The sequence below is a fragment of the Drosophila subpulchrella genome, unplaced genomic scaffold (genome assembly GCF_014743375.2).
Source record: "Drosophila subpulchrella strain 33 F10 #4 breed RU33 unplaced genomic scaffold, RU_Dsub_v1.1 Primary Assembly Seq354, whole genome shotgun sequence".
Classification (NCBI taxonomy): Eukaryota; Metazoa; Arthropoda; class Insecta; order Diptera; family Drosophilidae; genus Drosophila; species Drosophila subpulchrella.
The window spans coordinates 4572353-4598653 of NW_023665577.1; the positions used below are offsets into that span (position 1 = coordinate 4572353).

Sequence of the window (26301 nt, forward strand, 5' to 3'; positions counted from 1 at the left end):
GAGAGCGCGCACGCTTTTCTCGAGTGACGTCACCGTTGGCTCGACTCATGCGCAGCCGGAGCGCGAGAGATACCCAGATATAGGTACCCAAGATATTCAGACACTCAAATACTCATCTGTATCTGTATCTTGAGGAAGTCGCCTGCTGTGGCGCCGAATGTGCTTGGCCCAAATGCATGCTTGTTGCGCCACTTGGAGCCCCCCTTTCACCCCTCAGGTGGCGAAAAAGGGGGTCGTTCTGGGCGACCAGGGATGGCTGATGGCGTCACAGGGCGCTACAATGTGAATAGTCGGGCATATCGACATTCATATGTATAATAAAAAATACAGAGTAAAAGATATTCCCACCTATTAAAATTGAATTAAACTCAACTTCACAAACTCAAAGTCAATACTATTTAAAAATATTTTGAGAACTATTATATGATAAATATACTCTATTTCATTAAATTTTTAGTTAACTGAAAATTGAAAACTAAATAATCCAATTGTTAAGAATAAGATTTATACATTGAATTTTTTCGATATATCATTTAAGGAACACCAAAAATATTAAATCTTATCATATTCACACCTTGTTACTCTAACGATTACCATAATACCAATATCTCATTTAAAGAACCCTCAAACCCTAACGATTACCATAAATGCCAATATTGTAATATAGTAATAAATAATATTGTAATAAAATATTTCAAACAATGTTCAATTTTAATATATGTACAGTGTACACCAATATTTGACTACATGTTTATTATTAATATCAACATTAAATAGAGATTTCAGTATACCAACATCAATATACATTTCAATGAATGCAATAAATACATTTATATATGTTACACTATCTAAAATAAATGTTCATGTACGAGTCATTTGAGAGCCTGAGATTTTAACATGAGTGAGATTTGTCCTATGGAGATTTCATTATACATTTCACAATGTTCGATAGTATTTAAAAATATACTAATTGTGCTCTTTTGTAGATTGGCACTCACTTGGGCTGCATTAAAATAAGTCTGAGGCACTGATAAGTCATTTTACATTCATATATCATAGAAAAAGATAACCTAGATATCAATTACTTTGTTCTTATACAACAAGTGAAGCATGGAGTAAAGCTTGTAACCAAATTGCAAACCAATTGCAATAATTAAGTGTCAATAAATGTGTCATAACTAAGGCATAATAAGGTGACTGAGAGGAACATCCATAACAAATTGAATCACTTTAACGAACTTTGAGCTTAGTCACTGAGTTTTTTGTGCACTTCTTCCAAACAATCGGCACCGGAGATGCCTGTGATTGGATTTTCGCCATGTATAATGGCATCCATTTCGACCTGGGTGAGATTTTCAGTAAGGAGCTTTTCAATGTTAATGAACTTTGCATTTGGCTCTTGAATGGAGGCAGCATCCATGTCCGGGTCAACTGGCGTCTGAAGCACCGAGCTGCTTCGCTTAGCTCGCTCTGGGGAATTAAAAAATTTAATATTAAATAGGTTAAATATAAATCAAAAATCTTAAACAAACCAAATCGAGCCCTGTGTGCCTCCTGGTCGATGATTATCTCATTGGTCACATAGATTTCGCGTCGGATTTGGTCCCGCAGTTCCACGCTCATGTCCGGGATGCACCAACGCACCAGAATCATCACCAGCGCCACAAAGTTCTGAAAGTTAAAGACCAATCAATGTTAAGGTAATCTATGCAGCTAATTTATGCAAAACATTTCATCATCGCCTGCCCCTGATTTACAATCTTTTTTTACTACCCAATTTGGGGTCAAAAGAAGCCACGGAAATGACAACTTTTCAGGCAAGTAAATGCAATAGACTAAAGACAGCTTAGACAGGTGCTAGCCTCAACCCTAATATATGGGGAATTGGGAACGAATTGGTTCTATTCAAAAAAGAAACCCCTTAGAACCAAAACCGGCACAGCCACACACAGCAAAGCAAACATGCAACACATGAAACATGTACCTCAATGGACTTTGGATTTTTGCAGCATAAAAGATAGCGAATGCAGAGAAAATGAGAATTAAAGGAATATAACAAAACGACAACTAAATGGATAATTAGCCCTAGTTCTACTTAGAGTCAAACACTTTATTTAGTAGCTGTGAACACCTCGAGGAAAACGGTCGCGTTAAAAGAAAAAAGTTTAAAAATTACAAAAAGGGATATACAAGGATAAAATTAAAAAACAAGGATACATTAACTAAAGGATACTACAAAATAATTCAGGATTCAAAAAATCATACATAACAAAAAAGTGTAAAAAAACATAACTCAAAAACTAAAACCATACAGTGTTCAAAATGAAGTACTTCGAGTTTCTAAGCATGTCATCGGTGGGCCTCAGCATAGCCTGTGTAGACCTATTGATAGCCCTCAGCGTTCTAGTACCGTCTAGCTATTACCTGTACTACGATTTTATGGATATTGAAATATGGGAACAGGATAGCGAAGTAGCTTTGTCTCCCATTGGAACCTTTTTTTCCACATTAGGTAGCTTTTGAGGTATTATCTTAGCATCAGTAATATCTTAATTAATTTTTATAGTGAATTATCTGTGGGTACGAGAGTTTTCCCAGGTTTTCTACATGACAGCAACGTTTATAATTTGGGTAAAGGCATTGATAAATTTAATGGTGGCCTGCCTTCTTGTCGATGGCATCAAACAGGTGAATAAACTTATATTATTAAATATAAAATTAATTTCATAAAATTACTATTAAAATATTCTTAGAAACGACTCGTATGTATTGCTCCCTGGTTGATCAATGCTGGTCTTTCAATGGCCGTTGAAACGGGCATTTTTGTAAGTCTGGAGCTCAGAATTGATGAACTTGATGCCGCAGTGGATCGCCGGATAGCGAGGAGCCTAATCTTTGGAATATTTTTAGGTGAGCTTACCTTATCTGATAGTTAAAAGATTTTCTAATTAAAAAAATATATTTCAGTACTGAATGCGCTATTTTCTTATGGCATCCATGCACTCTACCGGAAGCTAAAATCTGCGCCCAGTGAGAATATGGAGGTCATTCCCCAGAGTCCTCACACATTCAGCGCCTGAAATTATTTTGATTCTCCGTATATCCTTAAAGGTTTAACTTAAAGCCCTGGTCCGGGAATATATGTTTTGCAATAAGTAAATAAAAATATATTTGGAAACTAAAAGCAAGCTATTTATGTAAATATACTAGAACCTTTTTCTGGGATTACTTACCTCAAAGACCACAACGAAACCCAATCTACAAGCCAAAATGATGTAAAACATGCTGCTCAGAGTATATTTATCAGGAGATGATGGTGGTAGTCGGAAATCTGTATATCTGAAAATAAAAAAAAATTAGTAATTAGTTTATTTAAATTTTTATTAAATTTTACTCACTTGCATGTGCAATTAGTTTATTTAAATTTTTATTAAATTTTACTCACTTGCATGTGGTTATATTAGAGAGATCGCCAGCTAAGCTATTCAAAGTGGGTGAATCAGCGACTTTGAACTCTGATAGGGTAAAGTTAAGGTAACCATCCAAAGTTCCATTCTTGTTTACATAATGTCTGTACACTAAACGAGGGATCATGTCGGAGGTAAAGGCAATGATAAATCCCTAAAAAAATATGACAAGTGTTTTTATATCTTAAGATTCTTTGAGCTCCCAAATTCCACTTACATTTGTGATCACGCTTAGCTTTCCTATGCAATCCAGTATCCGATACCACACACCTATATCTCGAACTCGCTGCGACACTGGACGCTTGTGGTGGGTCAGGAGTTTCTTGGCATCCAGTCGCATTTCCAGGATATTATTGAGCAGGGCAAAGAACGGTGCCAGCGGAAAAGCGGCCACGAATATGGTCACAAAGCCGTACTGCAAGACCATCTCCAAGTACTCGGGAAACAGGCCCCGGGCACCCCAATCCAGCAGCTTGAAATCTCGCATCCAGCGTTCCTCCTTCGTCTTGTCTGGATTAGGGGTGTTATTAAACAGTCGCGACAGGCCAACCTGAATGGCCAAAACCTTGCGCCAGAACATGGGCAGATACACCTCCAGAATAGTGTTGAAGGCCTGCTTGCCCACCATTATAATGGCCAGCTGAATGCACAGCTCTGTCAAACAGCCGCCTGAGGAGCACTAAATCAATTGGAAAGGTTTATTCAATCAATTATAAATCATTGTTTGGTTTTAAGACTCACCTCCTCCTGGCGATAGTCAAATAGTTTATTGTACTGTCCCGGATGACCCACGAATTTTCCCTTAAAGAAGGCGATGTAGAAAATAGAGGCATAGTAGTTGACGAACTGCAGCAGATAAATTTTGAGTGTCAGCGAGTCATCGAATTGGGTTTGTGTGCGCCACATTTCCAACTCAGTTAGGTACTCAGCCAAGTAGTTGTACATCTAAGAATAAAATTTAAATGAATAAGAAATGTTTTAAGAATTTTTATAATCACCTACATAATTAAGTATGTAGAGCAGGCACAAATTCACAAAGGCAGCCGATGCAGTGGCGAGGACAATGGCACTAGAGGTGGTCATAGGACTAGCACCGACTTTGAGGGCTGCCAGCATGGACATTCGATATACAACAACTGCCAAAAGGGCCACAAATGCCAGTGCAATTAGGAGTAGCACCACTGAAAAACTGAACACAGTGGCTGGGAGCTTCATGCGCCAAAAAGGAACCGTTGGCTCCTTTATATTGGTCACATAATCCACTCTCGTGGGCGGTATGTGCTCCAAACGGGCCAAGTATTGCGGCCTCGGATGCTCTTCGTGCACATCGAATCCCGTCAGATCCCAGCGATGGGTTATCTCGGCGGAGTAGCGCTTCCACAGCTCCAGGAACAGCGTGGCCCAAAAGGACATAAAAACGGCAAAGAACACGGTGCTGGGATTGTCAATGAGATAGGTGACTTTGGCATAGTTGCAGGTTTCTTTCAGGTCCCAAAAGTTGCACCAATCACAGAGGGGACACATTGTTATATTTGTATTAGCACTCTGGCAGATGTCTTTCCTGGAAAGTACAGCATTTAATTAGATAAAATAATAACAAATATTAATTATAGAAAACTCACACAGGCACGTAGTTCTTGAGAGAGAACCAGGAGTATAGGAAACATATAACACCCACTATGGAGGCCAGCAGCAACATGTAGGTGTAGTAGCCCAGCCAGGCAAAGTATAAACCTATTAAAGGTTATTATACATCATTAGATTTTCATTATATAATTTGTAATCATTGTAGCTCACCAATTTTGACACCAAAGTATTCCTTAATGTCGTCTAAGGGTTGATAGCGATACCATTTAGGGACAGACGCCCAATGTTTGTAAAGCAGGGCTCTCATAGTACCCGTCTCCGTAATTTCACCCTGTGTCAAGAACACAAGTAAAGGTTTAATATTAGAAATTCATCTAGATGTAATCTGTTACCCACATCATGGAGGGGATAGGCAGCAGAGTAGACGCCCTCGGCAATCAGTCGTTCAATGCCAAAGGCCATGTCATGTTGATTCTTGGCGGGAAATCGCTGGCGATCTAGGATAAACTCTACGATGCGGGAACGGACGGCGGTGGTAAAGAAACAATCTTGTCGGATATCAAAGCTGTCAGGAAATAAAAGAAAAATATAAGTACTAAAATTTAAATATAATATTGACTTGCACTCACAGATACTCCTTATCTCGGCTGTAAATGGCGGTGAATCGATGCGCTCTTTTAGGAAAAATGTCTTCGTCCACATAGATGTTGCGCAGGAAGAATTGGAAAACAGTTTTGAGACTAGAAAGCACGCTTTTGGTGGACCGATTAACCACAGACATGCCTGGAATCTGAAAGAGTTGGAAAACAATATTAAAATATTGCTAACAAATAAATCAATCAAAATATCTAAATAACATTCAAGCTGGCTTTTCTTTATATTCTATAAAGGTTAGGCTGGGGATTTAGTTTGATTATAAACAACTCACAGCAGAAGCTAAACGAAAACAAGATAATTTTATATTATTTTTAGGGGATTAATAATAAAATATTTAACTGGTTTAACTTCAACGCTTTGGCCAACCTTATTGGACAGGTATTGGGCCGCATTTCGCAGGCGATTCGATCTTTCATATATGCGCAAATTGCATAAAGACTAAAATCATACAAAATACAAAATAGTTAAAAATTATTTAAATAAATAAGGTAGAAATAAAAAAGATTTTCTGGTAATTTTTAACAAACACGATTTTTATAAAGAGCCCAAAAGTATGCTATAATTTGGATTTTGGATCGTGAGGAAATCTAGAAAGACTCACTTCTTTCATGGGCAGGCGCAGCTTAAGTATCTCCGCATACCGCCGCAGGACCTCCAAAGGAGCATGGATCTGTACGTATAAAATATAAATTAATTGGTTTTTTTGTATTAGCCTAACCAACTCACCTTAACGAACCAGATTTGGTCCTTTTGGCTGGCCTCGACCTCCAGACCCTGACTAATGAGGTTCGCCTCGAAGACACGACGCTTTTCCGTGTTCTCCACCTCCGTGGGCTCGTGGGCACAGATCCTGTAGGCCAGGACGAAGTCAATGGACCGGAGGCAGTCCTCGAAGAACAGCGAGGGGTTGACCTCGGCCCGCTCGAAGAACTCCCTCGGACAGCTGCACTCGCGATCATCGTAGACGCCACTTTCGTTGCCCTTTACAAAGTCCGGATCAGTCATTGGCAGAAGAGGCGCGGCTGGATTCGATGGGTTGGTCCTGTCCCCAGTGGGCTTTTTGCCATTGGCCCGGGGCTCGGCAGCGTCTGGCAGTTGAAGGGTGGAGGCGGTGCTATGGATTAGACAGTGAAAGATAAAGTTAATTATGCTATTTACCTAGTTAGATAAAGTTAAGAGAGAAAGACTGAGGTATATCACTTTATTTGCAAGGCTAATTCTAATGACTAAACTAAAATATGATAAATATATTACAGATCATATGATTACCAAACCAAAGAAAATTGTTTAGAACATTTTGTATTTCTACAAGCTGAATCATGAATGCTATAAAATAATGTATTTAATGAAAAAATTGCAACAGGAAACGACGATAACTATTATAATAGCATACTGCCTTTACGACGGAAAACTGATTAATATTTTATTGAAAGAAAAAATATCTGTAGAGTACAAAAGGGTTCTTCAATGATTAAAACAAAATCGGAGGTCATGGTGCAAATTACTCAGAAATGCTTTTAGCCGGTAAAGTTAATGTGATACAGTTTGGAGCCAGTTAACTGGAGCAAAACACGTTTAATTTCCCGAGGCGGCGACTCCTGTCGTGCGGAAAGCTCCTAATGGGACGAATATCCCATCAAAACCCCAATAACATATTTAGGTCACTCCTGGGAGAGCCAAAGCTACTGGAATTTGACGAGCTGTCCCATTTAATGGGACAACTATGGGGGCGGAGGAAACGCACAAGATGACCTCAGTTAACATTTGCTCTGTTTATCGCAGCAATTAAGTGTTTACGCAGTCTATTTATTGGAAACTAAGAAATCTCTGTCTATAATAAAGTTAATTTACTCAAAACTCAGATCAGTGGCTCGCGCTAAGTTGAAAATGAGCTATAAACCTTAGCAAAGAATATATTTGTTACATACAAACATTTCCTATTTGTATGCTAAAAAACACATTCATGTGATGCGATTTCTAATTATTCACTGCATAAATAGATCCAGAATATTTTAAACTTGAAAGTTCAAAGAAATGAGTAATCTTAGTGATTCAAACTGCATATTAGAAAAAATAATTTGGATTAAATTAGTAAGCAAGTTAGAAATACGTAATATTATACAATACACAATGACTATTGATAAGCAATAAAGCAGGCAGTCTGACTTTAGACTTATGAAGTGTAATGATTTTCTTATCTATAACACGACAGCTTTATAATTGTAAACTGCGGTGTTATTATGAAGCCATTAATAAAAGTTTCTTAAAAAATTCTGTAAGCTATTACAGATAATACTTAGTACTTAAACACAAGTTTTCACCCATAAATAAACATGTGTTCTACAATATGCTAAAATGATCCGTGAAGAATCAAAATGTTTGGTTAGAGCAACAGATTAAAATGAAGGAACTTTAACTAAATCTTATTTTCGTTCGCCTTTGTTGTTACCACGTTCTCTTTTGTATTATTGTTCGTCCAAGCTTTTTAGTTCGTTAACCATTTTTACACTTTTTCGGCCTTGGCACAACTCATAATTATCTTAAACTTCTTTGATAAAAAATATAATCAACATTTACATACAAAACCATTGGTATGGTGGCGGATTTTTATTTAGGCCCACACGTTGAAATTTTCGGCATTTGATTTAATCAAGGCCAAGAGAGGGAGAGAGACATTAATTTATTAAACATGTGTGGCGTTTGTTTTTCGGTTATATTTCTGCAACGGCGAAAGGTGGCTGAAAATTGCTTATATAATTTAGATGTTCATGCTAAAATGCCACCGATTTTATAGGCATTATATGCATACAATGCTTATTCATCCGCTCAGATCGTAATACTTAAGGTACACAAAAAACGATGTGCGATACACAACACAGATAAAGAAAATACTGTCTTGGATTTCTCCCGAAACGATGATTAATGCAACAATACACACGGAATTATGGCAAAAAAACCCGTTTCCTTGAGAGGTGATTGGATTGTCTTCGGTTACAGATCTTAGTTCGTGACCTACCAGCTGATTTAATCACATTTAGCGCGGAAAATTCTTGGTCGAAATTTTTACCTCTTGTCCAAGCGAATATTTCATAAACACTAAATTAAAGTCCACGGACGTTGGCAATGGCAACCAACAAATAAGTTTGGAGAGGAATGAGCGGCGACCAACGCGCAGCAACTACGACAACAAACTGAGAAGAGAGTGGAACCAGCTGAGCATTTTGCCGGGTGGGGATTTCAAACCCCCAATCCCCCTGGGATTACCTATAGTACATAGGTATAGCCCCATAAGTCAGCTGTTTATTTCAGAGAGAGAGACCCTCTGTTGAGAGAGCTTTGAGCACATGTTTACTTAAGCCCCAGACACCGACTGATCATTCAGATGTCAAGTGCATTATACTCATGTACCTACACACTACCAACTTGGAATGTAAATAAAAGATTATCATTGTGTGCCCACTTCATTGAGAGCAAAGTATTAATTTCCTATTTCCCACTAGGGAAAGAAAATTCCATTATTTATGATAGCAAATGAATCGGTAATAAATATTTAATACTAAAACTAATTAGCTCAATCGGTAATTACTCTATTTTCTTTGAAACATTCATAGTGTTTGATAAATATCAAATGGTCTGTGTGGCAGGGGATTCACCTTCCGTGAGTCACTAGAGTTATAGAAATCATGCCTTCGAAAATATATATGTATATGAAGATTATGAACAATCAAACCAAATATTGGTTAAATACACAGAATCGCACTTCATGTGTCTGAGCAAATGTACTTTTTTCAGCTAAATGTTTATGCTATACCTGTTTAAAAGATAAGAACTACAGGGTCCTCAAAATGGGGTACCAAATATTTAATATTGATATGATTTTTTTTGCGTTTTTTATGTTAAAATATTTATGTATGTATAGTAAAAGTTAAAAATAAATCAATTAAAAATAAATATGTTTAAAAAAAAATACTACCACATTTATAAATCTTGCCAATAGTAATTTAAGGTTTTTCAACTTAGAACCAAAAATAAATAAAAAGTTAGAAATAAAAATAATATTCAAATAATTACGTTTTGAAAAATCATTGACAAACCCTTTTAAGGTAAAAATAGATGTATCTTTTAAAACATTTCAGAACAATTCTAGGATCGAAAAATCAATAAAAAAAACTATTATTAGGATAATCTGTTGATAGTTATCAATCATTACGCCAGACACCCTGTATTCTGCGAATACCAAACTCAATTACAGAACAACGACAACAAAAAGCAGACAACTGCAATTATCTTTAATGGGCACTTCCTAGGTCTAAAAAGATCTGAATGGGGTTTCCCGCTCTTTTGTGCTTTTGTACCAGTTAAGCTTACCTCTCTGCAAACCTGGCTCTCCTATCGGCGTTGCTGAGTGATTCACGCGATGCTGATAGCTTCTCCTGGTCCACGAATCTCTGGGATCCCGGTCCCGAGCCCCGTCCTCTCCAAAAACTGTCCTTTCCCGTTAGTCGCTCGTGGAGATTGTGACGTTTCATCAGCTCCATATCGAATGGTGCCAGGGGGGTGGTGAAGGGGGGTTCCAGCTCGACGGCGGGGGGACTTCTCTCCAACAGCTGGAAGCTCTCGTCCTTGGAGAAGGGGGGTGGTGAGGTGGCTTCCTCCAGAGCGGAAACTTTGGCATTGCCTAAATTTAGCATCTTGTCAGTGAGATAATTTTAAATTTAGCCAGTATGGCTAAATCGCTCTCCTTTCTTCCTCTTCTTCGCTGCTTTCACAAGACACCTGCATCTGTGTGCGTTAGTTGCCAAAATTGTGTGCGAGGTCAAAACAATCAACTTTCATCTTTATAAACTACTATCTAGTATCATATCTGGTTATTGCACTTCGCACTTGTATTATTTTCTAATTATCAATCAATTTCCGTTGATTTAACAGCCGAGAACCGAGAGCAAAAACCGTTTTTGCCAATGTACTGTGATGAACTACTAAAATGTTCAAGTGGTGGGGGTTTACCAATTGGTTGACGACGATGTATCGTTATTTAGGCGCGCAATTTGAAAGGTATATAGTTTGATAACTCCTCCAATAAATCACATGATTTATTTAAATTACTTTTTTCAGGTATGTATACTTTGGAAAACCCCAATATATCTTTGGATATTTGCAGTCCATGCTGCTTATATACAAAAACCAAATATTTTATAAAACCTATTGCTTACAATAAATAAGTACTTAAATAAAGGTTACAGTGCGTAAGATATAATTTTTGCAGGTTCCTTATGGACATAAGTAAATATATACTTACATATAAACGCATTTGAGACATTATATTATATATATTCTGTAACGTATATTTAATTTAATTTATTTCATATGCTTTGGGTCGTGACTATCGTTTGCTTCAGTGTTGAAAACCGATGAAACCCACCCACTGAAAAAGCTTATCACATGAAGCAGCTGACTACACTGCAGATATATGTATATAGAAAACCTGTCCAAGCCAAAATCAGGAAAACAATTGAAACACATGATTTTTCGGATTAAACAACAACGTGTATTGGGCAAAACACAAAACAAAGATAATACAATCCCGAGAGGATGGGAGACGAACTAATATTTCCGCTATTTTTACATGGAACAACAACGAATTTTCACTTTAATGTATGGAATAATAATACAGCAGTGTTTTCAGTTAGATATAACCACTATTATTACGGGTCTAAATTATGGATTAGAGTTGAACGTGGACATTGAATTTACAGCACACAGGGCAGCTCAATGGGGGCCACCAGTTTACTTGTGGTTGTAGTTCTTGTGGACCTCGGGCGAGATGTTGTAGACGTACTGCAGGATCTCCTGGATGACGGGTTCCTTGCGGGTCTGGATGGCCCGGTCCATGTCGGCCAGCTTGACGCGGGTATCCGCATCGATCTTGGCCGCCACGCCCTCGCGACTGCCCATGTGCTGGAATTGGGGATTACGAGTCAGATAATGCCGTATAGGGCGGCCCTATCCCACTAGCCAACTCACCTTGGCCTCGAACTCCTTGAAGGCGCGCTCGCGCTCCTGACGGAATTTCTCAATCTCCTCGGTGGCCTCGTCCTTGGCCTGCTTCAACCTCCTTGCCTTGCCTGAGGGATTACCCAGAAATCCAGATGAAAAGTCAGTAGAACTCGAGAGTTCCTAACATAGTCGACCTTCCATAACTTCGTTCCCCAACTCTCAAAAAAAATATGTGTTATACATAGAATCGATTAACCCTATATCCAAGGTCTCTGTATCCACTAAATATCAGTTAATATATAGCTCCATTGAGGGGAATTTAGAGTTATGGAAGTTCGACTTGTATTTACTTTTTTCCACCACATCATGTGACCCACACACAACGGTGATTATGGAGGCGGAGGGGTGGTGAAAAAAGCACAGTTACTTTTTCGCCCTGCCGTTTCTGCCAATTGGCAAATGGAAAACTCACGTTTACGGGCCTCGGCGACCTTCTCGGCTGCCTTTTTCTCGGCAGCGAGCAACTGCTGGATTCCCTGCGTCTGGCTGGCCATGATTTCCAACTCCTAATTCCTCGCCGTGGTGTACTGTTCAAGTTTTAAAAATCAAGTGCGACCGAATTGAAAAACTGTGAAACGACGACTGTGAAAAATGTCATATGACGAAGTCACACACACGGAAACTCACACACACGGAAACTCACCACGGAACCTTAGTGGTGTGTGAAATAAAGCTGGTTGATGCGATGATAAGATATCGATATGTTTTTTTTAAGCCGTATTATTTTATGCCCTTTTATGTAATTTATAAAATAAAATATTGATATATGACTATATTAAAATAGAATTTTTAGATATACACTTTTTTAATCTACGAAAACAATATATTTTAAATCTTATATATTTTAAATAGGTTATGCTCATATTCTGATATGTACTACTGTTATGTTTTAAAGTCAATAATTTTTTATCAATGCAATATTAACCGTACTAAATATTTATTTATATTATTCAAGAAAATAAAAACTATCGATTAGACATCAAATTACAACCATGACAACTGTTCAAAATTCACCATACACGAGAAAGAGATTATTTATTAACTAGATTATTATTATAAACAACATTACTTCCTAATCCTTTTAAATTTAACTTGCGTTTTTATATATTTAAATGTATACTAATCTTTATCAGTGGCGGATCCAGAGACGATTCTTGGGGGGGAAATTGAACTTATTCTTCGATTTGGGGTTCAAACTTATTATTGCGAGAGAAATACAGTACAAATTATAAAACAAAAATTATCCATCCCAATTTTTAGGTAAACAAAGTGGTTATATTTGAAAAGTCAAACATATGCATGCATTACAGAGTGCATGCATTTTCAGGTTCTGTGGTTCCAAGGGGGGGTAAATTTCCCTATTTACCCCCCGTGGATCCGCCACTGTCTTTATACATTTTATATATCAAATTTTAGTTCTTTGTCGATAATATCGATAATATTCATAGTGTCATCTCTAATCAAACAGTTTTACTATCGATGCATCCCGCACGTTAAACAGAATTAATTTGGCAATTTCCAGCAGTAAATACATTAAACTATTTCAAATTATTGTGTAAATCGTTAAGAGGGGTTTCCCGAGATGTTCACGCCCAACACGAACGCCTCCATTGGGGGCGGCACTGCAGCACCAGGCGCTTTTGCTTTTGGCGCGCGACCAGCGACAACGACGGCTCCTCCTCCGTCCTTTGGAGCAGCCACCTCCACGCCGTCATTCGGAGCAGGCACCTTGTTTGCGGCTCCGGTGGCCACGCCTGCTTTTGGCGCCCCAGCTGCCACTCCCGCTTTTGGGGCTCCAGCTGCCACTCCTGCATTTGGAGCAGCTCCCTCTGCAACCCCCGCCTTTGGGGCTCCAGCAGCCACTTCCGCCTTTGGGGCTCCAGCGGCCACTCCCGCCTTCGGAGCAGCTCCAGCGGCCGCTCCCGCTTTTGGGGCTCAAGCAGCAACTCCCGCCTTTGGGGCTCCAGCGGCCACGTCCGCCTTCGGAGCTCCAGCTGCCACGCAGGCCCAGGGCTTTGGAGCACCTGCACCCGCCGTGGGCACCGTGGCACCCACTTTCTCCTTTGCCACTCCGGCCACAAGCGCTCCGACCACAGCTCCGCCGGCCTTTGGATTCGGGGCCACAGCCACCACCGCTGCAGCTGCGATGCCAGCAAGCCTAGGCACCGGCATTGGATCCTTTGCCTTCGCCAAGCCACAGGCCACCACGGCAGCTAGTTTGAACTTCAACACCACCACAACGACGGCTACGGCACAGCCCTTCAATACGGGCCTAAAACTGGGCACCACCAACGCCACGACGGGCATCGGAGGAGGAGGAGGAATCTTTGGCAAGCCAGCTGCCCCGGCGGCCTCGACTTTTGTGGGTCTGGGTGGGATCGATGTGAGTGCCACGCAGCCCAAGTTGGGGGACAACAAGCAGGATGGGATAAAGGTAAGTGCAAGCTATATTGCAAATGAACTAAGTGACTTAATTTATACTTTCCCCCCAGATCAAGGAGACCCAAGTGCCCGACGAGATAGTTAAGACAGTGGATGCCCTGAAAGCGTACATTAAGCAGCAGAAGACCATCTCCTCGGACATTGGCCGGACTTCAACCTCCAAGTTCACCAATGTGAGCCACGAGATTACCAACTTGAAGTGGGCCCTGCAGAATATGGCCAACTCGGTGGAGGGCAACAACCAGCAGATCCGGCTCATGCGTCAGGAGACCGCGAAAGCGATTCAATCTCTGGAGATGGCCCAGCGCACACAGGACACGCCCGCCGGCCTGCAGTTCGAGCACAGTGCTCCCTTCCAATACTTTCAGTGCCTGGTGGCAAAGTACGAGCAGGATTTGATCGCCTTTCGCCAGCAGATTGCCCTGACCGAGCGACACATGCACGCTCTGTCCAATCCGCAGAGTATTTCGCCGGAGGACCTGAAGCGCGGCTTTCGTCAGCTGAACGAGAGCTTTATCTCGCTGGCTGGACGTTTGCATGAGCTGCACCAGCGCGTGGAGGAACAAAAGGAGCACTACCTGAACCTGAGGCGTTATCGCCTGCGGGACGCCACCAACGTCTTCGAGCGGATCGACAATCCTCCGCTGCCATCGGTGGAACCTCAGAGGATTAGCAGCGGTCCAACGCCCTTCTCGAACATCTCGGCTTTGATGAACAAGTCCTATGCGGCGGCGGCCAGTTCCGCCAGCAATGCGGCAGCCAAGTGAGAATGGCATTGTTTTCCCCAGTTTGAATAAATCTTTATGTACAAAAGAGTCCACACTTTCGGGTTTAGTTATAGCATAGAATATATATTTCATCTGCAACAATCTTCACTTCTTTACCACCTGGATGACATCCTCGTCGGCCATTACATGGGCGATTCCGACGCGCTGCGGCGAGTATTTTGTGGAGGTGCCCCACACCAGGGCGTACTTGAATTGTGCCGCCAGCGTGCGATGGATGGCGTGGCACACGTGCTCCACACTGACACCCTGTGGAACGGGAGAAAGGTCAGAGATTAGAGGACTTTTACAGGGAAGAAGTATCACAATCTTGCCTTTCTGAGAATCAATCCGTCGTCGAAGTCCGGCGGAGCACCTGGCTTCTTTGTGTAAACCCTAATCAGCTGCAGTGCCTCCCAAAGCGCCTCCAGCATGTAGTCCAAATTCAGCTTCATGTTACAACTGACCACAATCGAGTTCGGTTGGCGCGCCAGGCGGTCTACCTCCTCGATGGAGATCTGATCGATTTTGTTGTAGACATACAGACAAGGCAGATACACACGATTGGCGGTGACCACGTCGATGAACTCGTCCTCGGTGCAGTCCTCGCGGAACAGCACCTCGGCATTGAAGATCTTGAAGGAGTGCAGGATGGTCTGGACCATTTTCTCGTTGCAGCGCGTGAGGGCACAGGTGGCGTTGAAGCTCAGGCCACCGCCCTTCTTCTGCTTGAAGTAGATGTTGGGCTTGCGCTTGTTCAACCGAATGCCCACGCACTCCAGCTCCCGTTCTAGCAGCTCCCGATGGACATTTGGCTTGGTGGCGTCCAGCATCATGAGAACCAGGTCGGCGGTACGGGCCACAGCGATAACCTGGCGACCACGCCCCTTGCCCTGGGCAGCACCCTCGATGATTCCAGGCAGATCCAGCAGCTGAATATTGGCGCCCTGGTACTCGATGACGCCCGGAATGCAGGTTAAAGTGGTGAACTCATAGTTGGCTGCCAGGATTGGGTGTACAAAATAAAAGGGGGATTATGGAAATACCAATCTGTGAAGCACCTACCCGCCTCCGATTCCGTTTTGGTCAGGGTGGACAACATTGTGGACTTGCCCACGGAGGGAAAGCCGATCAAAGCCACCCGGGCATCTCCGCTTTTGAGCACATCGAATCCATCGCCCTTTTCGCCCTTCTTGGACGGCTCCAGCAGCTGGGAGCGGTACTTGGCCAACTTCGCCTTCAGCAGGCCCAAATGGTACTCGGTGGCTGGGGGAGAGGGTCGGGAAAAGAGAACATGCAGATTTAGCGACTCCCAGCCCAAATCCTAACCTAAATTCCGATGCCGATGGCCAGCGCGGCAAACTTCGCAAACCTTTGTTCTTCTGCGTCCGCGCGATTTCGCGCTCGATCTCCGCAATCTTCTCTAGGATGCCCATGCTGCTGGATTTCGCGATCGGGGGCCGGGCATGCAAAGGTTTAAGTAAAACAAAAGTTAGGTTTTTATTTATTGACCAGCGGTGCGTCGCCCGGAATTCGGCAGCCCTGATCAGCTGTTTTTGGCACTCAAGATAGCGGAACGAAGGGGTTCAGGGAACCCTGAACTGAAAGGCCGTGATGCTATCTTAACACAGAACTCCACAGTCCGATTCGAAAAATATTGGTCCTGTAACTGTAATAACTGAGCCAAAATTATTATGACAGGTTGAATTCAACTACATCACAATTAAATTTAAAAGATGTAAAAAAATCAAACACCAATACCAATTATTTCATTAATATAAGAAAAGATCATTTATTTCAAATATTTTCCAAACGAAGTATTACAAAGATGGTTTAAAATGTATTAGGGATATAAAAACTAATTTTATTAACCTACTTAGAATCAGCGAAATAATTTAATTTACAATATACTGCATTCATTTTGCCGATCGATTTATATAATAGAAAACATAATCGCCATTTTTGTAAAACTTTCAAAGTTGCGGGTAAAAATTTGGCATTTTATTTTCACTGCAAACATTTTTGGCTGCTGTTTCCACATAGCAGCATGACAGCATTTTATTGCATTTTATTATAACATTTTCATTTTTATTATTACTTCTATTACTACTTCTATTACTTACTATTATATATTCATATATATATAATCATACTGGGTAAGATCTTTGTAATATTTAAATCATATTTTAAACATTCATTAAAATAGATCGGCTTTTTTTAATTATTCTATTAATTTTTTCTTAAGCACATCTTAGCTTTTTAAAGTTAAGTGAATTCAAATTTCGTCCCATTTTAGACCCCTTTTAGCGGAAGTAGATAAGAAACTCTATAAAAACATAAAACAGTTTCACAGCGATTTGGTTTTGGACTTTCCCTCTAACATGAGTTCGGATTATTTTTATTTGTCAAAATAACTTGCGAAAAAGTAATCAGTCTTGTTTTAAACCCAGACTGGTCAACATGTTCTTTGCGCTGAAAGTTTGTAATTTGTTCCTGATCCAGGCATTTTTTCTGGCACATTCAGCTCCAAATGGTAATTGTTGCCGCGGGTACTCCAATGTTTATCAAGTTTTGGAGCAACGATGCTTTATTTTCCAACAATATTTATAATCCGCAATTTAAATTTTTTGAAATCGTTGCCCAATTTTATTGTGAGAAGTATTTTTGAAAATCAAGGTGTGTAACTTTATAAATTTAGAATAAGGCAAATCAGGAGGTAGTTTCCAATATCACATTTCTCGGATTAAAAAATTGCACTTAACCTTTTTTTTAAGAAAAATTTTTTTGTTGCGTCAGGGCTTTGTGGACTGATAAGTAAAATTTCCTAGCGTTTTATCAAAATGGGTTTCTTGGAAATGTCTTTTTTTTAGTTAACTTCAAAACATAATTTTAAAATTTGTACGGTTTCTTATCACTTAAAAAAGTGCTTCATGGAATATAATCAGCCCGCGCTTCCCTTTCAGATTGCCAACCGGATGAAAAGTACATCAAGTTGTATCAGTGCCCCCACGTGTATAATACTGAAATGACGAGTTTAATGAGAAGGGAATACGGCATCGATAACTTTCAATATTTCCAATGGATCTGCTGCCCCAAGCCTGGTAATGTGCTTCCAAATACGGATATCTGTGGGAAGAGTCCCGCCGGATACCGAATTGCGCTAGGCCAAGAGACGAGTCCTCATGAGTTTCCCTGGATGGCCATGCTTCTGTATCGGAATAACACATCCTTGGATATAATTCCCTCATGTGCGGGATCCCTGATCAACAATCGTTATGTTCTGACCGCAGCCCACTGTCTGGCTGGCATGCCGGATGCCTTTACGCTCAAAAGTGTACGCCTGGGCGAGCACAACATATGGGAAACCCCATCTCACATGGGGAATTGCAATGAGCGCAGCCTCCGGTGTGCTGTTCCTCATTTCGACGTCGGCGTGGAGGAATCCTTTGTCCATAGGCGTTACAAAAAGGGTGCACAGAGGCAAATGCAGCACGACATTGCCCTTTTGCGACTCAAAATGCCAGTACGGTAAGTAATGATTACCCGTCAAAAAAGACAAACCATCTTCGGAAAACGACCTCACAAGTGATGATCGAAACCCCTTATTCACGATTTCTTTTATATCTATATATAATGGTGGTTATTAAATTTGTTGAAATCATATATTAATATATCATATGAGCTCTCTTTGGTACCAAAATATACTTGCTGTAGATATAGAAATAAAAGTATTCCTTCTTTTCTATCTTAGATGTGAATATTTATTGCTTAAGTTTGTCCAATGATTTACTGACTAATTAAGATAGATTCAAGACTGATCTGAAATGTCCGTTTCCTTAGCTTTAGTAATGGAATCAAGCCGATATGCCTTCTAAGGGATCACCCAGCCTTGACGAATGCCAGGCTTCAAATAGCCGGATGGGGAAAAATGGAAAATGGATATCTTAGCGCAGTACTGAGGAAAGGGGACGTCACAGAAGTGCACCCAAATAGATGCTCAGAAATGTTTCGACACCTGCAGTTCAACTACAAGACCCAAATATGTGCCCGTGGCCGGAATAATGTGGATACCTGTGAAGGCGACTCCGGCGGTCCACTGATGGCCACCATGGTAAAAGACCGCTCAGAGTTCACATATCAAGTCGGCATCACCTCCATCGGACATTCAATTTGTGGAACTATTGGATATCCAGCTGTTTACACGAAAACCAAACCCTTTTTCAACTGGATAGTGAGTAGGATGAGGCCCTAATAGTTTGTAATTGGATTAGATTTATTTGTCAAAAGAACTCGTAAAATATACACAAATACACGCAGGTAAATACTGTTACGATTACAAGAAACCCCACAACACGCAAATGACGATAAATTACAATAGTGACTGTTGACAGAGACATTGAGAGAAAGAGATAGGCCGGGTGGCGGGACGTTCCGGCGTCGGGGGGCCAAAAGGACCCGGTCCTCCGCTGGAGAGTCCTCCGCCGCCAGCGATTAGCCATTAGTGGTTGGCATAGAAGCCCTGTCCCGAGTTCCCCATGAACTCCGTCCAGCGCTGCGCCTCGAGGGGATCCAGCTCCGAGCAGACCTCGCCGGGTCGCAGGGAGCGGCAGGTGCACGTGATCCCGATGCGGGTCACCACCAGCTGCGACTCGAACTTGGGAAGGGCCGGCTCCGCGTCCACCAGACGCTCGCTGAGGCACTGCTTCAGGAACTGTTTGCGCAGCACGCGCAGGTTGTCGATGGTGTAGCCTGAAAAAAGTCCGAGAAATTTTGAAAATATTAAGACTTTCTTGTTTTGATTCACTTTGCTAGCCCTTATTAGCTGGGTTTAAAAGATCTATAATAAAATTAAAAATTGCTTTGAAATTGGACAACAAGGATATTCATACACCAAAGGTATTGAAGGTGTATTAAGGTATTGAAGACTAAACAATATGAAGTCTATACTTTAAAGTTTAATTTATATATAAAACAGTCTAGAATTTGTATTTGTGGTATTATTTTTCAACCATTTAATTTGAATTGAATACTAACAGAAGTATTTATTAAATACACATGTTATCGACGGGAAATCGATGTTCAATAATGTAGAATCAATGTAACTAAAGTTGATTTTCTATGGTTTCTTTTCGGTGTATAAAGTTCTTAAAGTTCTTACAATATTCAAAGTATTGAAAAGTTAATAAATAATCTGTTTATATTTATGGCTTTAAAAAAGTCATGACAACCCAGAGAAAAAAGCTATGGGTCGCCATGCTTTTTTTAATAAATAAAGTCAGTTAGTCAAAATTTTAGGTCAGTGTTGTGTGGGTATTACCAAGTTAAACGGAACTAGTCTCATCGGGTTCTTGATAATATAACTTTTTGGGCCGGATAACATTAAAATAAATTTGTATATGACTAAGCATCTGTTATTTCGCCTGCTATAAGTATATATTCAAGCTTTGACCTCGAATTCCCCAAAGCTCGGATCACTTACTCTTGTAGGCGCTGATCTTCTCCTCGACGCAGCTGAGGTCCTGTGGCGAGAAGAGCGGCGGATAGGCCTCCGATTCGCGGATGTTGAGGACGAAGGCAAAGTCCAACGAGGAACTGGCGTTGCCCAGGGCCTTCAGCAGAACGCCGGTGGATGAGATGGAAGCCAAGTACCAGTCCGCTCCGGAGTACTCCTCTCGCCCAGGGGAATCCTCGCCAGTTGCAGTCGTGGTTCCGGAAGCACTCTCGCGTCTCTTGCGACGCCTCTTCTGCTTTTTGTTGCCTTCCTGGGCGTCCACAGCCTGTTCCCGCGCCTCGTTGTCCAGCTCCAGATCCCAAAGGCTGAGCGGGGACTGGGCTGACATGGGTTGCCCGGTGGAACTGGGCGTACTTTGGGTGGTGGGGGTGGAAATGGTGCCTCCCCTGGCCTCCAGGAACCCGCTGCGCACATCGCGACTCCCTGCGCTGGGATACTTGGACCGCAGGTGGATGGGCCTGTCTCGGTCACTCTGCTCCAGAAGCGGAGGCACTTCGTCGTTGTACACCAGCTCGTACTCCTCCGGAACACGCAGCGGATTAGTACCCTCCGGCGGCAGTTGCAGGCATTCGTAGTCCTTCTGCAAAATATATAATACTAATAAAATATACACTCATAAAAAGGAATTGCATTAACAAATATCTGTATGATGAATTAAATGAATGAATTGAATTCAACATAGTTTATAAAACAAATCAATGTTAAAAATATTAAGAAGGATGTTAATCATATTCACTGAGTATTTTGCGACAGTAAAAAACCAAAATTTCGTTTTAAAATCAGAGTTTAAAATCTTAAATTAACTAAAATTTTTAAATTTAGTATTCCCTTATCTAAATGAATCACAAAAATCGCTATGAATTACAAAAGATCATTTGATTAACTATTTTATTTATCAGTGCATATTAATATCTTAAAAGTGGAACACTTACAAACTCCTTGTAGGCTTCCTTGGGGTAACCTCCTCCCATTCCAAAACTGGGCAGCTCGTTCTCTGCTCCCTGAGGTAATAGCTCCTGCAGTTGCTGCTCCATCAGAGGATTGTGCCTGTGGTGGGCCTTTGATCGCCTACCAGGTTGTTCCGTTGCCCCACCGATACCATTACTATATCCATTACCATTTTCCAATCCCTTTCCGGCGGCCACCTGGCGAAGTATTTGCTCCCGATTTCCGTCCAGGAGCTTCTTAAGCAGCTTGGGATGCTTCAGTGGAGATTTCTTTCCCGCCGCCGCCGCCGGTCGTTGTGTGCGATTCAGCCGAACCTCCAGATCATCGGTGCTGAACAAAACCGCTCCTGGTGGCTCAATGTGCCTGGCAATCCCGTAGAGCTTCAGCACCGTGGACTCATTATACCTCAGCCGACATGTATCGGCCCTGGCCTGGAGTATGATGTCGCTATCGGGGACGAACTCGTAGGCATCCCGGGCATCCGGACGATTGCGGCACTGCAGCTGCCAGTGCAGGAAGAAGTCGCCTCCGAAACTCTGCGATATGGAAACCCCTCCCAGGAGGCTATTCGCACCTCCAGCATCCGTCATCACGGCACTCAGCAGGGGCTGTCCATTTTTGCCACTCAGGATGGTGGTCTGCGAGTAGTAGTAGACCGGGAATCCCGGTCCCGTGTTGTACTTCACCATGAAATCCGTGACATTGTCGTGGTCAAAGAGGCCCGGCACAATGGCACTGACGCACTCGCTGGCCGGGAAGGTGTAGTTCCACATCATGGTGTATTTGGCTCCGTCGAAGGCCAGGACACTCCGGTTGAAGGCGGCCACCACCACGTCCGAGATACCATCACCATTCAGATCGGTGAGCACGGCCGGTACCATCAAGCCCGATCCCGGTTGTCGATGCAGCGGGGTGAAGTGCTTCTCACTGGTGTGCGCCATCAGGGAGTGCAGTCGCAAGGAGTAGATGCCACCCGGGGTGTTCTGACCGCCGGTGACGATCAGCAGGAGCTCCGTTCCATCCGCCTGCGTGAGCAGCTGAATGGGGACAAACATCTCCTCGCGGTAGGGCGTTGGAATGCTCCGGATCACCTTGCCCGTCTTCCCGGAGATCAGCTTTATGTGTCCCGCCTTGGACTCCTCGCGCTCCTCCAAATGGGCGGCTATAATCTCCGGCACCGAATCCCCATCCAGATCGCGCAGCACGTTGATCGTGTACAGATCCATGACGATGGGGGAGTTGGTCTCCACTTCTAACTCGCGGAAGCGCCATATTATGGAACCAGTGCGGCCGTTTATGGCGTAGATCATCTGTTTGGTGGTGAAAATATATTAAAATAGATTTGTGGTCCCTTGCTTATATGGAATTGGTTTAAAAAAACCCTGAATTGAGGTTTGCCTTTCGACGTTCTAGACTCAAAAGTTTATCCACCCCAAATTTTAAAAATTGGAAGTAAATAGCATTTATTTACTTAAACAAGAAAATAAATATAGTCCTAAAAATGTTTTTATACGAAGTAAATTTACTAAGGACTGGCTTTTCAATGTTCTAAGTATGTTATCTTTTAGAGCAAGTTAACGTGAAGGTAAATTGTGCGGGTATATATTCTTTCACGATGCTTCGTTATATTTTCAAATATCAAATCTTAACAGAGTTCGTACGTTTCATTATACTCATCAGTAAATTTAACTAGAACATGACATGAAGTTAACGTGATATTGGGATACAACATTTTTCCAAAATAGCTTTTTAACTCAATGTTAAAATTTAACCTGAGTTTGAGAAATCGACCCCTAATAAAAGAAATTAGTTCTAAAAAACTTTACAAAAATATCGAGATCCTCCGATTTTTTTAATATAACGTGATTTTTTTCGCGTGTAGGGTTTTGATACCTTCTCTTAAAATGTAGAAATTCCACTTACCCCCAACCTCCCAGCTGCCACGCAATCGGTACCTCCATCGCCGTCCACATCCGCACTGCAGTGCAGCGAGAAAACGTTCGCCACGCTCCAAGATTGCCACAAAGTGGAGCCATCCAGTCCGTTCAAGGCCACCACGCCACCCTCGCAGGGCACCTCCTCCCCCTGCTGGGCGGACTGGCAGCGCGGCAAGGGGATGCCCTCGTAGTGGATGTTGTCGTCCACTCCGTAACCAAAGACCACGTCCTTGATCCCGTCGCCATTCAGATCAGCCGCCCGAAGAGGACTCTCGCTGTTCATGCGGGCCAAGCTGCGGGTCCATCGCTTTTGGACACTGATCTGAGTGCAGGGCACGAACTCGCTGCCCATGGAGCTGCCGTATGCGATGCGGGAGGCGCCCGCTGAGATGGCCGCCAGCTGGGCGGGATCGGGGCGCCACCAGTGGCGGATGCGCTGCAGCGGCAGCGGGAAGAGCGTCAGCATGAGGGCAGCCAGGCTGAGCAGGGCGCAGAGCACCGTTAGGGCGGCCAGGGCGTAGCAGAAGGGCTCGCAGCAGCGACAGCAGCGCCGCCGCCTGTGCTGCTTCATAATGGGAGTCGAACCTGACCCCGAACCGGGTCCAGATCCTGGACTGTGCTTGCGACGCGGCGCCATCAGGGGCCTCTTCAGACCCTGCTCCTCGCTGCGCTGTGGGGATAAAGCAATTACAGGTTAATTTAATTCGTTATTTCAACCTCGAGTCAACTAGGATTTTATATTTCCAACTACAGAAGGAAATTCTAAATGATATTTTTGGTATTATTTTTTATTTTATTCTTAGAACAACTATATATTTGTTTTATATTCAGCCAGATACTCATTTTTTAGATATCAACACATAACTCATGGGTTAAGTACTTGTATAAAAAAGGATAGAGTTCCTAAAAATATTATAATTTTTTACACAATTTTTAAAGATAATATAAACAAAATTTTGTTAGCTCTATTAAGTCAATAAGAACATTTAAAATACTGTATAAAATTTTAAGTATAAGTAATAGCACAGAGAAGATTTCTTATCACTGTTTTATAAACCAAAGAAAATATATGGCTTTGAAAGATTACAACACTGAAGTCAGCATATGGAAGCGCCAAATATTAGATACGATATGGTTACCTCTTTGTTATCTTTCCTTTATAACAGAGAAGAGTCATCTTAAATGTATAAAAACTAAAAATATATGGTCCAGACTTTTACACAAAACATTTTTTTATCTGTACACTTGAAACTTTAGACGAAGTCCCACCACTCTTTTGTTAACCCTTCCTAACAGGATTCCACTGCACTTTAAAATTTAAATAACTTTTTGTGATTTCCGCTTGAAGTACTTACCTTCGCCGACCTGGCATCCTTGATGAACACCTCGTCCTCGACATCGTCGCTGGCGTCCTCATCGATGGACGAGTCCCGTATGGCAATCCTCTTGGAGGGCACATATGGTCGCAGTTTGATCATCTTTGGGTCCGGTTCCGCTGCTGCGGTGGCACCGCCAAGCTGCGCCTGCAATAAAGCCTCTGTATTAGCCGCTCGAAGGATGCGCCGCGGGTCCTTTAAAGCATTCTGTGGCTCCGTGTTCGTCCGTGCAACTCCAATTGCAGCGATGCGCGTCCGGCGATTGTGTAAAAATCAATAGCGACGTCACGGCTTCGCGCTCAGCTGTCTGCGAATCCGGAGCATGCGCCCTGGGGGGCTGACAATGGAACCACCCTGGCCACCACCCACTGGGCCAAACGCCACGTGTTGGCCAGCGGCTACAGGTTTGTTTGTCAACAATGTGGCGGCCCACCTGGCCAGCTCTCTTCCTTTCTCTCTCGTTGGCTCTCTCCTGTGGCATCTGTTGCTGGACAGAGCCACCACCCAAAAAAAACCACCCATCAGTCACCCTCCAACCCCCAACCACCCATGTATGCATCATCCCCCTGCCGAAACTCCCTGATTAGCTCCTCCCGGGCGGTTCAATGTCCTCGCTTTGAGGCTTTTCATGAATGAAGTGGGTGGAGTTGGGATATGTGGGCGGTGGGAGGTGGGAGGTTCCATTCACCGAACTTCCGCGTGCCGCCAATGTGGGTCACATCTTCTGTGGGACACTGTGTGGTTTCCCCGCTCGCCAAAGCAGGCGATTAATATTTAATGGGATTTTGTCTGCCTTTCAGTGGCAGGAAGTGAAACGGAAAAGATATGGTTGGCTGATATCTCAGCGTTCGATTAAAGCGGAATTGGCTTTGACTAATTTTTAGTAAAAGCTTCATTCGATAAGCTTATACTAATCATTGAAATGCATGCGAAGTGTCACTTTTAAAGAGTAGTTAGAAATTATCTAATATTTTCTTTAATATATTAATGATTTAATAGTATATACAAAAACGAATTATTCGTAGCATCGATTACCGCCATTCACTTATATATCTATCAACAAATTTAAATTATTTCTAGCATCGATTAGGTTTCTGGAGAGTTCGATAATCAAGTGAACATTTATATTAATTTGTACAATATTAGATCAATTAATTAATTACAATCACATTTTGCCAAACGTCCCATTTTTAAAGCCATTGTAAAGTTTTAAATTTTCAAAAAGAACTAACAACACGTTTTAGTTATATTACCTCTATGATAACAAGAAAATCATCGCCAATTTCCGTTTGCAGGCCAGCATTGCGATTGGTTTTGGCCCATACAATCCAATTGATGCTCATATCGTAAGATCCTAACTTCTCAGTGGGAGTAAAACCAGGTAATCCGTTGACCAGTCCGGAAAACTCTGCAACCTTGGCTCTCTTGACGTCACAGCTATTTTATTTTTGCCTAAATAAGTTTCCGTTTCTGTATCTATTTTTCTCATAATTTATTTTACAACATTTTCTATGACGTAGTGGCGCTTGTCAAAAGCCAAACACACAAGTGAAA

At 42.1% G+C, this 26301-nt stretch overlaps 7 protein-coding genes across 11 annotated transcripts; 3 read left to right on the forward strand and 4 right to left on the reverse strand.

Moving 5' to 3' along the window:
- Window positions 1-739: 739 nt before the first annotated feature.
- LOC119560401 (anoctamin-1) lies at window positions 740-10673 on the reverse strand. Of its 5 annotated transcripts, none has more exons than XM_037873829.1 (15): window positions 10080-10673; window positions 6438-6825; window positions 6313-6381; window positions 6051-6149; window positions 5684-5844; window positions 5451-5619; window positions 5265-5385; window positions 5090-5201; window positions 4470-5028; window positions 4209-4412; window positions 3685-4146; window positions 3446-3621; window positions 3234-3339; window positions 1533-1671; window positions 740-1470 (listed from the first exon to the last, which is right to left on the reverse strand). In XM_037873829.1, exons 1-15 carry the CDS (start codon window positions 10400-10402, stop codon window positions 1247-1249), a joined length of 3312 nt encoding a protein of 1103 aa, XP_037729757.1. In that variant the 5' UTR covers window positions 10403-10673; the 3' UTR covers window positions 740-1246. The 5 variants fall into 5 exon arrangements, with proteins under 5 accessions (XP_037729757.1, XP_037729759.1, XP_037729761.1 ...); XM_037873831.1 differs by having other exon boundaries at window positions 6078-6149; window positions 10080-10672; XM_037873833.1 differs by lacking the exon at window positions 10080-10673 and adding an exon at window positions 8779-8885 and having other exon boundaries at window positions 741-1470.
- On the forward strand, window positions 2323-3181 carry LOC119560402. Its single transcript, XM_037873835.1, has 4 exons — window positions 2323-2512; window positions 2567-2688; window positions 2754-2910; window positions 2968-3181. The coding sequence occupies exons 1-4, from the start codon at window positions 2323-2325 to the stop codon at window positions 3078-3080; spliced, it is 582 nt and encodes a 193-aa protein (XP_037729763.1). The 3' UTR covers window positions 3081-3181.
- A 657-nt stretch (window positions 10674-11330) lies between the features above and the next one.
- On the reverse strand, window positions 11331-12362 carry LOC119560945 (V-type proton ATPase subunit G). The gene is made up of 3 exons (XM_037874683.1): window positions 12181-12362; window positions 11736-11836; window positions 11331-11669 (listed from the first exon to the last, which is right to left on the reverse strand). The coding sequence occupies exons 1-3, from the start codon at window positions 12260-12262 to the stop codon at window positions 11499-11501; spliced, it is 354 nt and encodes a 117-aa protein (XP_037730611.1). The 5' UTR covers window positions 12263-12362; the 3' UTR covers window positions 11331-11498.
- Window positions 12363-13225: 863 nt separating this feature from the next.
- LOC119560612 (nuclear pore complex protein Nup58) lies at window positions 13226-15026 on the forward strand. The gene is made up of 2 exons (XM_037874148.1): window positions 13226-14202; window positions 14261-15026. The coding sequence occupies exons 1-2, from the start codon at window positions 13351-13353 to the stop codon at window positions 14975-14977; spliced, it is 1569 nt and encodes a 522-aa protein (XP_037730076.1). The 5' UTR covers window positions 13226-13350; the 3' UTR covers window positions 14978-15026.
- Window positions 15027-15033: 7 nt separating this feature from the next.
- LOC119560613 (developmentally-regulated GTP-binding protein 2) lies at window positions 15034-16537 on the reverse strand. Its single transcript, XM_037874149.1, has 4 exons — window positions 16347-16537; window positions 16040-16240; window positions 15310-15974; window positions 15034-15244 (listed from the first exon to the last, which is right to left on the reverse strand). The coding sequence occupies exons 1-4, from the start codon at window positions 16408-16410 to the stop codon at window positions 15083-15085; spliced, it is 1092 nt and encodes a 363-aa protein (XP_037730077.1). The 5' UTR covers window positions 16411-16537; the 3' UTR covers window positions 15034-15082.
- Window positions 16538-17434: 897 nt separating this feature from the next.
- LOC119560245 (phenoloxidase-activating factor 1-like) lies at window positions 17435-19226 on the forward strand. Its single transcript, XM_037873608.1, has 3 exons — window positions 17435-17507; window positions 17938-18502; window positions 18815-19226. The coding sequence occupies exons 1-3, from the start codon at window positions 17435-17437 to the stop codon at window positions 19224-19226; spliced, it is 1050 nt and encodes a 349-aa protein (XP_037729536.1).
- On the reverse strand, window positions 19224-26238 carry LOC119560664. The gene is made up of 6 exons (XM_037874234.1): window positions 26001-26238; window positions 24727-24894; window positions 23358-24041; window positions 21419-22744; window positions 20454-21066; window positions 19224-19723 (listed from the first exon to the last, which is right to left on the reverse strand). Exons 1-6 carry the CDS (start codon window positions 26088-26090, stop codon window positions 19473-19475), a joined length of 3132 nt encoding a protein of 1043 aa, XP_037730162.1. The 5' UTR covers window positions 26091-26238; the 3' UTR covers window positions 19224-19472.
- Between the last annotated feature and the right edge of the window lie 63 nt (window positions 26239-26301).